Here is a 14213-nt window from a genome sequence, read left to right as displayed (position 1 = left end):
CTGTAGTCATAATTTGCAGCATTATGTTAAAATGACAAATGGATGTGACATTTTGCTATTCCACTGTACCAGAACAGTATTTACATACTTTACCATTGAACTGAAATATCTTCCAAATACTTTTCTTCTAATATAGTGTCTTATACTGAGTCATCTCTATCATGCTAAACTGAGAACCCTCTTTCATTTTAGTGTTATAAACTCGTGCTTTTCAAATGTTTCCATTTCACCGTCCATCAGCTCTAACCAGCAGAGTCAATGGCAACAGACTGTGGAGTTGTAATCCAAAACAGCTGGTTTAGGTTATCTACTGCACAAATTATTATGCACTTATTCCAAGCTGTTTCTATACTACATGCTCAGTGGTGCTCCTCCGAAGTGGAATTTATACTAGAGATTTTTTACATACAGTATAACAAGTTTTCTTCATGGTTTCTTTGGCAACGTGTAGAAGTAACAACACTGGCGGTTTTGTTAAAGCGTGAAAGTGCCAGTAGCATCACAACCACTGGAGTCACTGTGACTCTCCCTGCGTGAGTGAAATCCTGCTACTTTATTTGTCTATTCTCCTTGACCCAGCTAGGCTCCTCTAAGAGGAAATCCATCTATGTGCATGTAGACGTACGTGTGTGTGTGTACACACACCCTCACAAGCACCTTTCATAACATCCCGACAAGGGAAATTAAAGCCATTCCTGATGGGGGCAGAACCGTTTCCCACCCTCGCAGAACGGGAAGCCCAGGCTAGCCAAGCCCAAGCTGAAGTTCAGGCGAGCGGGAACGCGCCGCGCGTTAAGGCACCTTCTCAGGCGCCTAGATCGGACGCCTCGCTCAACGTTCGACCCCGCCCTTCCCGCCCCTTCGAGCGCAGCAAGCCCTGCCCATCACCGCACCGCAGCCAATCGCGGCGCTCCCTCGCCGCCGGAAAAGAGGCGCGGCTCTTTCGGCGAGAGCGAGTGACTCTGTTAATGCCGCCTTGGGCCTTCTCCTAGCCTTGCTCCGCCCTGACGCTGCCAGGACCCAGCCCGGCGCAGCCCGCTCGTCTTCTCCCCTACCCCCGGTCTTTGCCGCCTGTTTTCTGCCCGCCTCCTGGACTGTCCCCTTTCCGAGGGCGGCTTCTGGTTTCCCCTTCGCCGCCACACCAGTTTGGTCGGTGCTCGCCATGACCTTGTTGACTGCCGGTAGCAGGGCGGCCGCGCGCCTCTTGGGAGCCAAGGTGAAGGTTTTTCCCCTCCCCCCGCTCCTTCCCTTTTTCGGTGGGTGGGTTTGGTGGCTGTTTGCAAGCGCCACGTCCGCTGTGCCGCGACTTGGGCAGACGAGGAAGGAAAGAAGGGCTGCGATCTGTCACCGCAGGGCAGTCTTGCGCGCGTCCGCGTGGAAGTTCTCCGCGCTTCCTCCCACCTCGCCTTGCAGAGCAGTCGAAGCGCGACTTGAACAGGGTGTCCCCGTTTGGTGGGGCAGTCCTACGGGCGCGTGCAGATACGCTTAGCATGCGGAGTTTCTCGTGTCCTTGGGTTGAGACGGGCTGTCTCCCCCACCCTGCGTCTCTCTCTCCAGCAGCTGCGATGATGGGAGAGTACGTTTAAATGTTCTTTATTCTCACCCTTTCTCCATTCTTGTCTCGCTGTCGTAGAGAATTATTATTTTAAAGCTGGGGGGGCTTAGAAATGGGAGGGACAGTTGGTAGTTGGAGATTTGGCTCTTAAAGGGGAAAAAAAACAGATGTAATGGGGTCGGTCATTTCCGTTGCCCCCATACTGCGAAGTTTGACCATCTTCGGCTTTCGTGGTATGCTTTAGGCCTTGGCGGGACGGCTCACTCTTTTTCCGTTCACGTGACCTGTAAAGGGGAAGCTCTTATGTCTCTGTGTCATGTTCAATTTATATATAATATACTCGGCTACAATTTTAAGTTGGTATTTAGGGGAAAGGTGCATGCCGGGTATTTATGTTCCTTTGTAAGGCATGAGACTGATGTGGCTCAACTGCTTCAGCTGGTGGAAATACAGCTTGGAAAGTGTGTGCCTCTATTTCCCCCTCCCCCCTTTCTGATCTTCCTTCCCTATTAAGTAATCTGATAACTTGGAGAGAGTGTCCATTAGTAAATTGCTTAGAAGGCAGTAAAGTCCACTGTTAAATTGAGCTTTTTCTTTGATAGTTTCTAGGGATGTCCACAAAATGGAAAATGAGTTTTGTTTTAAACATGAAACATTTCATCCCAGAAATTGTTTTGACCTTTTTTGGACTGAGTGCAGGTTGGTAGAAACAAAACCCCAAAGGTTTTTACTGTTCTTTATTTCAATAGAATAAAAACCTGAAACACTTTCTGGTGTTCTGACTATGGAAAGCAGTAGGATTCAGAATGAGCCTTTGGGGCTACCAAAATCTGGATGACCACTAGATAGCGGCAAAGAAACACCACCCAATTACAGCAGCTGAAACAAAATATACCATCTGAACAACTCCTTTCAACCCATATCCACAACAAAACAGCTGTTCTGGGCTGTATCTGGAAAAAACATCTGAAACATGCTTATTTTGGTTTGTGCATAAACCACTTGAAATTAGCTGTTCCTTGTACAAGCTATTTTGTGTATCCCTAATAGTGTTTTTTCTGAAGACAGTTGGGCCTGTGTTTTTTCCTTGTGTAGTTTGGAGTGGGAGTGGAGTGCCTCTTAATGCTAGCAGTCAGGCTGTTTGTTGTTGCTGATATTTCTTAATGTGATAATGGTCATCAAGTACATTGAAGGTGGCAGAGTAAACAAGTAGTGCCTTTGAAATGTAGTCTGACTGCCTTGTAAAGGACCATTTTTCTTATCTCTCACAATTTTTGCTGCAAACTGGCAATGTTAAAGCTGTTAAATATATTGGAAGCATTCAATTATATAATCACATGCTGTAATAGTCATTTCTGGGAGCATGTTGTCTAAGTTGGCAATTTCCTTCTTTGCATATTTGTTTGTTTGTTTGTTTGTTTATTTATCCATCCATCCCAGCCCATCTCCCATCGGAGGAACTCTGGGCGGCTATATTTCCTCTTAATATTCTCTTTTGGCATACAATCCCATTATCTGACTTTTACAGAAAGTTCAATAGCCTGTTTGCTCTTGTCTTGCCAGGGTGTCTGCCCATGACCTGTTTGTAGGGCAAACAGATTCTCTTTTTTTAATCTGGCCTCCAGGCCTACTAAGTTCCCTAGCCAATGGATTCAAATGGCTGATCCCAGAGCACTTATTTTTAGATTTATTTACTCTTTTCCATTCCTGGTTTTTCCCCCACCCTGTTGCTGTACTCAGCAATTTTTTTTCCAAAAATTTAATCTGAGCCAATTGTGGGTAGAACAGAGATGTGGTACTTACATGTAGAAGAAACATGGATGGTGAAGATTAGAATGAAAGCCAGATAACTGCAGTTGTAATGACCTGCAAAAACTGCTGATCTTTATGTTCTTAATCCCCTTTTGCTTTTGACTGCTGCTTTTTCCCCCTTTCTTGTTTAATTTTGTGTTTTTTATATCTATGTATTGTCTTCTGTGAGTAAATGCATTTCTACCACTCTTCAGTCTGTTAGATGGAGGTTGGAAGCAGTATTTTCTAGGAGTAGGTTATGTAACATGTTCTTGGGCTCTGCTATAGGGTTAGGGATATTCATAAACATATGGTTCTCCCTCCTATGTTAGCTTTTTATAAGTGGCAGCAGGTATTACAGGAGCAACTAGCCTTGTTAATAGCTTGAAGTTTAGATACCTAGCAGGATTTATCACATGTGCTTTTCCAGAACCTTTGGAAATGTTCATCCAGCCTGCAGATGGTATCCTGTGGTGCCAGTCTGTTTGATGGAATGTGTTCCCTTCCTCCTGCAGGTTCCCACATTTTCTGTGCAGGGCTGGAAGATCCTCAAGAGCAAACATATGGGAGGTTGAAGAAAAAAGAAAAGGACAAGTCTTGTACTACTAGAAATCCACTTTTTGGAGTGTTGCCTAATGGCTCCTATATTTATATGATCATGGACATATTTAGAAGTGCCTCTGAGTGATCATTAAATATCTTTGTGGGTGGGATGTATTTTAATTGGAATGACACTTCATTTAATGCCTTAGTTTCACTGCTAGAGGAACACTGGTCCTGGGAGTAGTTACGTGTTCAGGAAAGTGATGAACCCAGTGGCTGGGTTCATGATTTTAAGCCTGGTTCATTGTGTGTAAAGTGTGAAACTAGGGGTGGAAGTCTGAGTCCCTGGTGCTTAACAGTTTGGGAAAGGCTGTAAGTGTGCTTAGGCTGTTGTTGTGCAATTCGATGCAAATATGATTTATTTGCCTATCCAGCTATAATCAGCAGGTGTCTGCTCACTTTGTGGGTAGAGAGGGGATATGTTGATTAGAAATTTAGCTTTGCTCTAAATTTCTGTTAAAAGCATGTCAGATATTCTCTAACATCAGCCCAGTCTTTACTTTTAACATTATGTTCCCAAAATAAAGATGTTGTGAGTTTACCCTCTGTTTCTGTAGTTAGAGATATAATTGTGCATTAAATGAGGAAAAGAGGGTAGATACTAAAAGCAAAAGAACAGAAAGAGAGAAGGAAGTCCTAAGTGTCAGTGAAGGAAAAACTTTATTAAGCAGGCCCAGGTCATTTTGAATGGGCACCTTTTTCAAGGTCATTATATAGAACAAGCATAGAAATAATAATATATATTGTGATGCTTGTTATACAATAGATAAGTCAAAACTAGAAACATTTACTTGCTGTGTGGTTACAATGACTTAAAAACATTTAAAAGCACTATAGAAGCATTAAAACAAATAGCTTCAGTATTACATGAACTTTGAAAAAGACATATAATCTCAAGGAACTACTAATACATATTCAAAAATTTGCAAATCTGAAAATATAAGTTAAAATATACTTATATAGCTTGTTTTAATTCTAAAAATGTAAAAGGACTTTTTGATCCAATTATACATGAAGGTAATGCTTATGCTGACAAAAAAATCCACATGTTGGAATGGATGAATGAAACAAATTCAGCTTTCCTTCCTTTATTCTATAACCTTTATTTGAAGTCAGGAACATACATTGTTGGTCCTAAGAAGTGATTTTTAATACTTGCTGTTTCTTCAAATCCAAAGGGGCCTGCACTTGAATTAACCAAGCTCTGACCTCTGGAGTTTCCCAAGTTTAGTTTTTGTTGTGTTTAATACTTAGTTTAATAATGATGTGTGTATAGGTAGTTTTTAAATAAAACAAAAAAACCCACAAAAAATTAAAAGCAAATAACACTACACAGGTATGCTTTTTTAAATAAATAAATGTAGTACAGTAAATATATTTGACATCCCTATTGTGTCAGCTTCAAATAAGGAAAGGTGCTTGGTTTGATTATATCTTGTAAGAGACTCTCCCAGCTGTTTAGACAATAACTCTGCTGCTTGTTCTCAGATTTGTCTTGACTCCATGCTGTCATTGGGGCCACTTTTACGCTTCCTTTTGGGTGCAGTTTAAAGCTGTGAGGAGAGAAGGAAGAATAAGGGGAGCATACAGGGCAGGCACTGAACCTGAGTTTGAATTGGCACCCTGTCAATGAAAAGAACAGGAAGACACAGGCACAGAGGTTCTTGCTTAGCCAGTTGGTGGGGTTTCTCCCTGAGTGAATTAACAGCCATGCTCCGATTCATTGGTAAGGTTGTCCTTGGCAGGCTTGCATCATTCAGGTGCTGATATCTAGGTTAAAATGACATAAAGGAATTTGGCTGGCCTTGTCACCTGATTGTACTCATGGTTGAATGGTGTGTAGGGTGTCTGCTCATGGTGCTAAATATTGAGGGCTCTATAGAAGCTAATGGCATTTATTGTGACAGTGTCCTCTAAATAATGAGAGGACCTAAAAATGGGAATAGAATTCTATTTTTCTGTAGATGTACTTTCAGTGTCAACATTAGAAAGCCAAGCAGATCAAGCTTGGTAGTCTTAACTACCCTTCCTGGATTTGGGAAGAATAAAACTGCAGTTGCATGTATCTGTTTGAGGGTCTCTGCATATCCTCTCTTCTGCTACCTTGATTTATATAAGGATCTGATAAGCACTTGGCAAATAATAAACTGCCTTCTGTAGAAAGATAATATTGTCCTGCATGAGGCCCTTTTTTTATTATCATTGACCCTATTTGCAAGGACAGGATGTGTGACAATTGATTTTCAATTTTTTTGTTATGTATATAATATAATGTATATGTTGATTTATAGTGTATGATTTATCTACTAGTATATCTTCCCTTCCACAGACCTAAAGAAATGGAACTTATGAAGGCCATTTTAACCTAATGAATGCCTTCCTCCTCTGCATGTATACTCCAGCCACACCAAAACAGTATATTAAAAAACCAAATCCATGGGAAGGGATTTTTAAAAAGCCCCTTTGAGGGAAGTTTTCCATTTGGAAATACTTCGTTCATATGTACATGTTGGTGATTGTCAGTGTATAATGACTGAAACATAGAGTAAATTTTAGGCCTGTATAGGTGCGTGCGGGTAAGTATGTGCTGATGCTGTGGCATACAGAATCTGGGCACAGGTTAGTTTCTTGGTCTCTCTGACGGTCTGAGAGGCTTAGGAGCATGCAGCTAGTGTTTGTTGAAATTTGCAGACCAAAACAGGCTTCTGGTTTGCTTGTTTACTTTTCAGTCTAGCCTCTTGCCCTGGGATTTTCTGGTCGTCTCACATCTAAGCACTAACCAGGTCCCGTCCTGCTTAACTGATGCCAGAAAGGGTGAGGTTGACTAGATGCTGCCGCCTGCTGTGACCATTCTGGAGAGCAACATCAGAGAGAGAGCACAAATTTCTTCTGATAAGCGTAGAAAGCTCCATCACTGAGAGTTGCTCAGCTAAACTGTGGCTTCTGGAGATTAGTGTAGATTTTGTGTGGGGTACAGTAATTACCTATAGAAATGAAAGAATTTATTGTGTTTACTAGCTCCATGAATACAGGTAATCCTCTTTTAGTGACTGCCTTGTATAGTGACTATTCACAGTTATGACAGTGATGAAAAAGTAACTCTGCGACTAATCCTTGCATTTATGACCTTTGCAGGTCTGAAAAGCAAAGGAAAGCTGAAGTACAGTAAACCTTGACATGGTTATTTTGCCAGAAAGGATCTCTGAATCTGTTAGCTAACAAGGAACATTTCTGTGCTAGGTAAGGAGAAAGGGGATTCCATCTTTTGTCAGCCTGCTTGGTTTCTAGCCTAGACACAGAATGTCCTCTCTCTTTTCTGCTAAGCTGTTTACTTGGTTCCTTATGGCTTAAAAATATGTAAAAGACCCTTGAATCAAGCTTGACTACATGGACACAACCCTGCAGTTTTCTTGCCAATAAGGCAATTCCTGTTACTGCCTTCCAGCAAGGCTTCCTGTTGCCAACAAGACGATTTCCTGTTGCTGCCTTCCAGGATGCTTTTTTTTTGTTTTTACTTTCTACTGTAGCTTACAGCAGGGGTCCCCAACCCCCAGGCCATGGACCAGTACCGGTCCGTGACCTGTTAGGAACCGGGCTGCACAGCAGGAGGTGAGTGGTGGGTGAGCAAGCGGATTTACAGCCTGTGTATTTACAGCTGCTCCCCATCACTTGTATAACTGCCTGAGCTCCACCTCCTGTCAGAGAAAGCAAGCCCATTGGCTGCTATCTCCAAACTGAAGAAAAGGTCAGGTCGGAAAAAAGAGGAAGCGCTTGAATCATCCCGAAACCATCCCCCCCCCCCCCCCGGTCTGTGGAAAAATTGTCTTCCATGAAAGCGGTCCCTGGTGCCAAAAAGGTTGGGAACCACTGGCTTACAGTCCTGAAATTCTCTGGTGGTCTCTCATCCTAGTAATGAACAAGCTTAACCCAGTTAAGGCCTCCTTGGTGCAACCATTGACTGGCAATGCTTAAATACAAAGCTGCTGTGTTCAAATGCAGGGCTAATAAGTGCTGTTCTTGACATAGGCCAGTCAAGGCATAGCTGGTCTTTGCAGCAAATTCATCCATTAAGCTTGTCTTCTCAAAGAAGTAAACAAAGGATATTCTAAAGCAGTATTGGTATTTAGTGACTTGGGCTCACCATTGAGGTATGTTTAGACATTATCTTTTTCCTTTCCTCTCATGCCTTCTGGATACATGAAGGGCCTGAACTTGGAGAGCCTGAAAAAAGGGTTTGGATTTTAAAAGGAAACCCTACAGTAATATATGGCGTGTTGCAAGGATGCTTACTGAAAAAGTATTATTTCTGTAGTTTTTGCCCATGAAGTAAGAGTTGGTTTGATGTTAAACATCTAATCTGGACAACACAGGAGTGGAGATTGTGTAATTTAGTCTGCTTATCCCCAACCTGGTAAATTCCAGATATGTCGGGGCTACAACTCCTAAAATTCCCAGCTAGCATGCAAGTTGCTAATTTGGAGGAAAGCTAATATGATCAGCTGAGATTCCTGACTTCCCTGTTAGATAATACTATTGATAAGGATTACACAGAACCCTATAATAATTATTGTGGTGAATACTTGTATCACATGGAAGCTTGGTATTTCATAGATGTTCCTCACTAAAAGGAAATTTTAAATGAAGAAATGAGAACAAGCCATTCTAGAATTCTCATCAACAGCTTTGGGGCAGGGTGGTTCTGAACTATACAGTATTAGAAACACTAATGTGAGAAAGTTAATGAGAGGAGCCCCTTAAGTAGGAGGTGGTTCTACTATCTGAAACAGGTATTTGCCACACACACATGCTTTTTAATAGTACAGGCGTTTTATTCATCACTTGACTGGCTCCAAGGAATTTCTCCCTGCCTCAAATGCTTGACACTTTCTGTTGTGGTTTTCAGTATGCAACAGTGTGTGCTATTTTGAGAGGCATGTGAAATTGAGAGAGTAAAGCATCTGTGAAAGGAACCTTGAATCCTGGAAATCAGATCAAGCAGGGTCAGAATCTTTGGATTCTATATAAAAACAAAGCATTTTGTGTCGCTAACTTAGTTCATGAAAAACATTTGAAAAAGTATTTGGGAGTGCATGTAGGCTTTCTTCACAATCTACTCATAATCCTGAGAGCTAAGTTTTGGTGGTTTCTGGAAAGAAAAGCTCCATTCGTTTTTTTTTTTAAAGTCAAACTATCCAAAGAAGTAATGGTAAGCAGCCCCTCCTGTATGTAAAGTCATGCTGTTATGTCTCTTGCCAGCCCTATGATCATAGGCTTGGACTATCATAAAGTCCAACTCTTGCTTAATGTAAATCAAAGCATCCCTGATAGAGAGCTGTCAGCCTCTACCTGAACTCATTTAGTGAAGTGAGTCCATCACATATCTGGATAATAGGTTCCATCGCTGAACTATTTTTACTGTTAGGAAGTTCTAACATTCAAAAGGAATCTTCCTTCCTGCAATTTAAATCCATTATTCCATAGCGTGCTAAGGGATGATATAGACAGGACTTGGTCATCTTCTCTATAGCACTCCTTTAGGTATTTGAAGAATTTTTTTTAATCTCCAAGATTTCTCTCCAGATTAATTACCAATTACTGTGTGAAAGATAGCTGATCCTTTTGTGCTGCTTTCTCAGTGTTTGTCCCCCTCCCCAACAGACGTTGAGATAAAGTCCCCCATCACTACTGTCACATGTCTCTTTAAAAGACCTACAATTTGCTTTTTGGAAGCATCATTCACATCTTTTCCTTAACTGGGCAAGAATTGTAGATACCAGTAACAGTACTGCTCCTATACATTTAGACACTTAGTTTACTTCTGATGAGCTCCACACCATCACTAGGTTCATTCACTAGGATTTCTAAGTGTGGATATTTTCAACATACAGGGCCCTTTCTATTGCTTTTGTTTCTATTAGCAAATTATATCATTTAGATTCCCTGTTACATCTATTAAGTCATATTTCAACAGAAGAGAATATCTGTAGCTCAGGAGTCTGAACTGTGGAGTCAACTTGGTGCTCTCTGAGCTTGGTTGTTTGCTTGCAGACGCTTCATTACCCAACTAGGTAACATCTTCAGTGCTGGTGAGTGTGGGGTTTGCTCCCTGTTTATAGACAGTAGCTTGCCCTGCCAGTGCTGGTGGGAGTGTGGTTTTCTCCTTGGTAGTTCCTTGATTGGGGTATTGTTTTCTGCTTGATTGTCTGCCTGGTGTTAATCCCTGCTTATCTGGGCGGTGGCTGCTGGAGAGGCTGTGTTCTAAGTCTTTTTGTTTCCTTCTTAGCTTTTTTACTGTCTCTTTTGAGACTTTTGAGTCAGTCTCTCTCTCTTTCTCTCTCTCTCTCTCTCTCTGAGTCTCTGTTGCAGTGTTTCTCAACCTTAGCAATTTTAAGGTGTGTAAACTTCAACTCCCAGAATTCCCCAGCCAGCAAAACTCTGTTGTCTGCTCTATTGTCTCTTGTGCTCTTTGAGCTTGGTTGTTTGCTTGCAGAAGTTTTATTACCAACTAGGCAACATCATCAGTCCCTAGTTGGGTAATGAAATGTCTGCGAGCAAACAGCCAAGCTCAGAGAGCACCAAGAACCCCACAGCTCAACCACGAGCCCTCCATATTCCTGTTTATTGGAACAACCAATGTACTTGTCAGCATAACACAGTCTAGGGATTGTGATTATGTTGCTGCCCTGAATCTCGAAAGCTTGTTTGTGTTGCTAGCCTAAATGCTTCTTTGACTTTCTTCCTTTCTGCCCTGGATCAGATAAAATACAAGAGGTGTTGTAGATCTTAGATATCTAGAGACTCCACACAACATGCTAAGCTGAAACAAAACAGAACCAAACAGAAGACGTTATAGGACATTGTGCGCTCCAAACCATTGAGGCTTTTAAGCCATAGTTTCTAGCTAACCCTAGTGTGATATATGAATGCAGCCATTGTGGCTCCTTCAAAGTGAAGCAGGCTTGAGAGCTTGCCTGATTTTCAGTTGCACTTCCACTTTGCTAGTGACATTACTATGTGAGAATGCATAGCAAAATTCAGCAGAGCATTGTGTGTGTGTGTGTATATGGTACCATCTGCTGCTACTGTATACAAACTGTAATTCTGGGCCTGTGTTAACCTTGAGAATAGTTAATGATCTGTTGAGCTTCTGGACTCAGCCAAAACCGTTGGAGTAGTACTGCATTCATATTTAGCTTGCTTTCTGTATTTGTGATCTGAAGGCCAGCAAATAGTCTTAAAGAGAAACTTAGAGGAATTTATAGTACAATACAGCGAACTTATTTTGAACCTTAGGATCTTTATTCTAACAGATTTTGTAACAAGCAATATCTCTTTTTTCCATAAAAGAAAGTACAGACAGAAGATTTCTTTTTGTTTGTTTGTTTTTAACTGCTGTAACCAGCTGCAGAAATTGCATCCTACCATTACAAAATAAGAATGAGGCAATAAATGGAAAGAAAAAATGGTGATACTATGGAAGGAGAGCAGTGCAAATATTGAAGTAGTTAGAAGAAACCTTTAACATTTGGGGTCACATGCAGCTGGTGCATGCTTACTTAACATATTGTCTCCATGGCACCTATCGCTAGGTTCTAGTTTGCTGCTTTGTGGCCAGTTGCTTAGAAGACAAGGTAAAGTTATCTAAATTGACTCTGCAAGTTGTTATACAAGTAACAGGCCCAGGTAAAGACCATTTTCATTCCAGAAATGTAGGTACCTGCAAGGCTGTTTTTGGAAAATATACTTGGATTGGATTCAGTGCAGTAATAACAAAATGGAATTTCATTATATTTACATTCTTGTTGTTATTACACTGTCCATTTACGTTATTTGCCTACTTATACATACAAGCTAACCTCTTATAACTGCACAAAAAATGAACTGCTTTATAATAATATCATTGCTTGTAATAGACTTTTTAATGTGCCAAGAATTACAGCTGTTTAACTGCTTCGTAGCTTCCTTTTTTCTGGAACCTCAATATGTTATGTTCATACAAAGCTCATATAATCCAAAGAATTATAGATTTACAGGTAGTCTGATTACATATCTAGATTTTTGGTGAACAAGATTTTTGATTGATCAAGGAGACAGTGAGGTCCACAAGGTTGTGATCTCCATGTTGTTTCTTAATACCTTCATTGAGCCTTGCAAAAACAAAAAGGCACCCTTAAGTTGCCATCTCAAATTTTTTACTAACCCCCCTGTCCACATATCTGCAGTAATAATTCATGGCTCAAAATAAGAAAAACAAATAGGAATTTCCCTAGATCTGACTAAAGTCCAAAGCTTTTAGGATTTTGTAAATATTAATTTGAAATATTGAAGTATATGTAAACTCAAACTCTGCAAAATGCTAATGTAGATTTATAATAACAAAGTATAGCCCTGGAGGTGTATACAAATAAATATTTTTATATTCTGTGCTAAACAGTTAAATATTATGATGGCATAATTGTAACTGTACTATTCCTGATCCTCCAAATAGTGTATTTAGAACAGCCAGTGCTAGTTGGGAATATGAGAATAATCCAGTACATCAGCAGGGTATTTGTTTGAAAAGGAAATTCAATCATCTGCCCATAAAAATGGTGGGAAATGACCATATTTGGTATATTTTCCAATTCATATTGTTTTTCTACAACCTTCCTTTGGGAGTTGTCCCAAGGTACTTCTGTTAAGTCCAGAGTGAAGAAGAAATAGAAGTTGCTTAGATACAGCTCTAGGAACCACACCACTTGCCCCTAAGCTTCCTCCATTTGCTTTAAGCAGTGACTGAGGGTTTTTCTTCTCTGATCTGCTCTAGGAGAAAAGCAGCTTTCTGCTGCAAGCTAAAGTGAAGCTATACTGCTGCCTTTTTAGTGTTGAAATTCCAGTTTTGGCAGTATAATAGATCCTTCAATGGTCCTAAATCTGAAAGTCCCTGGTCCTGGTTACAGCTGGCTTTCTCTGCTTTGCATTATGTAGAATGCCTTTGTGGAAACTGAAGTAACATTTCTGCAATAGCTTGATGCCTCAATATTTCTTTTAATGGGCCTAGCTGTTAGCAGTGTCTGTAGTGGGATATTTTTTTCCAATCAGAGAGGTGTGCGTGTCAAGCCAGATAGCTCAATTGCTACGTGGGCTGCCCGCGATCGGAAGCCTCCGTGTATGTGCTCCTCAGAAGGCATTAGAAGGAAGGCTGTTGAAGAGGTAAGCAGGTAAAAAGACATGAACAAATGTGAGTTCCAGGATGCTCAGAGGAAGTCTCTGCAAGGAAGCTGAAAGTCAGCTGGAAGTAGGCAAAGAGTTGTCAGTAATATTTGTAAGATTGCTTATTAAGGAGCTGTCATTTTATAGTTTGGCTGATTTCTAGGCAGCACTGGTTACTGTTTCTACTTAATGGGGAAAGTAGCTGATCTTGTCAAACCTTTTGCAGAGGTTTGGCTTATGGTAGTGGGCAATAACTCACATAGTCTATTGATGCCTCGGGTCTAGGCAGGAGCATCAATCTGAAGAATTATATGCAAAATCCTCTTGATTAAGGATCACAGCTCAATTCTAGAGCACACATTTTCCATGCCGAAGGCTCTGTATTCAATCCCTGACACCTGTAGGAAAGGCTGGCAAACAGTGCAGTTTTGAAACCCTGAGAGATGTTGGCAGGCAAGGCAGACTAGAGAATATTGGGTTGGGCATATTTGTCTGACTCTGTGGAAGGCAGCTTCATATGTTCAAAGCCTTTCGTTAAACCAGTAGAACTGCCCATCTTGGAAAAGACTTTCACTGTCATTGTGGCTTATTTAGATGCTGGGGCTACATAAAACCAGATCTACTTAAGAATCAAATCGGTTTTAACAACCCTCCAACTTGGTGGTATAAGCTTAGTTTCTGATGGATGGCCCTACCAAACCATATTTTCCTGCAAGCAAAAGGTGTTCAGTAACTCCATTGGTGTCTTGATTCTGTATTTTTTAACTGGTTGTTCACACATTGCACTGAGGCATTATGTGGGTTGTTTGGTTTTTGGCTTAGGATGTGGGGTGAACCAGGCATTCTTATTTGTAGAGCACTGTTGATTTCTTCTTTATTTAACAAACATATTTGCTACCCACTCCCTTAACAACTCCAGGTGGTTTACCAAAATATCATACAAACAATTGTCCAAATATTTCTGTTCTCCAGATATTTGGATTTCAGTTCATAGGATGTCTGACCATTGGGCATACTAGATGAGACTTGTGGGAGTAGTATTGCAAAAGATATAAAAGGTACCATATGATAG

General features: G+C 40.9%; 1 protein-coding gene and 1 long non-coding RNA gene across 2 annotated transcripts in view; one reads left to right on the top strand and one right to left on the bottom strand.

Moving 5' to 3' along the window:
* The window catches only part of LOC134490564 (uncharacterized), a 259536-nt gene that overhangs the window by 69192 nt on the left and 176131 nt on the right, over positions 1 to 14213 (bottom strand). The window lies entirely within an intron of this gene.
* The window catches only part of CS (citrate synthase), a 34149-nt gene continuing 20894 nt past the window's right edge, over positions 959 to 14213 (top strand). Inside the window, exon 1 of the mRNA XM_063293686.1 lies at positions 959 to 1216. Coding sequence (XP_063149756.1) covers positions 1163 to 1216 — 54 coding nt within the window. The 5' untranslated portion in view covers positions 959 to 1162. The remainder of the gene's footprint in view (positions 1217 to 14213) is intronic.

Source organism: Candoia aspera, chromosome 2 (assembly GCF_035149785.1).
Source record: "Candoia aspera isolate rCanAsp1 chromosome 2, rCanAsp1.hap2, whole genome shotgun sequence".
NCBI lineage: Eukaryota > Metazoa > Chordata > Lepidosauria > Squamata > Boidae > Candoia > Candoia aspera.
This window is presented reverse-complemented; position numbering and strand designations above follow the sequence as displayed.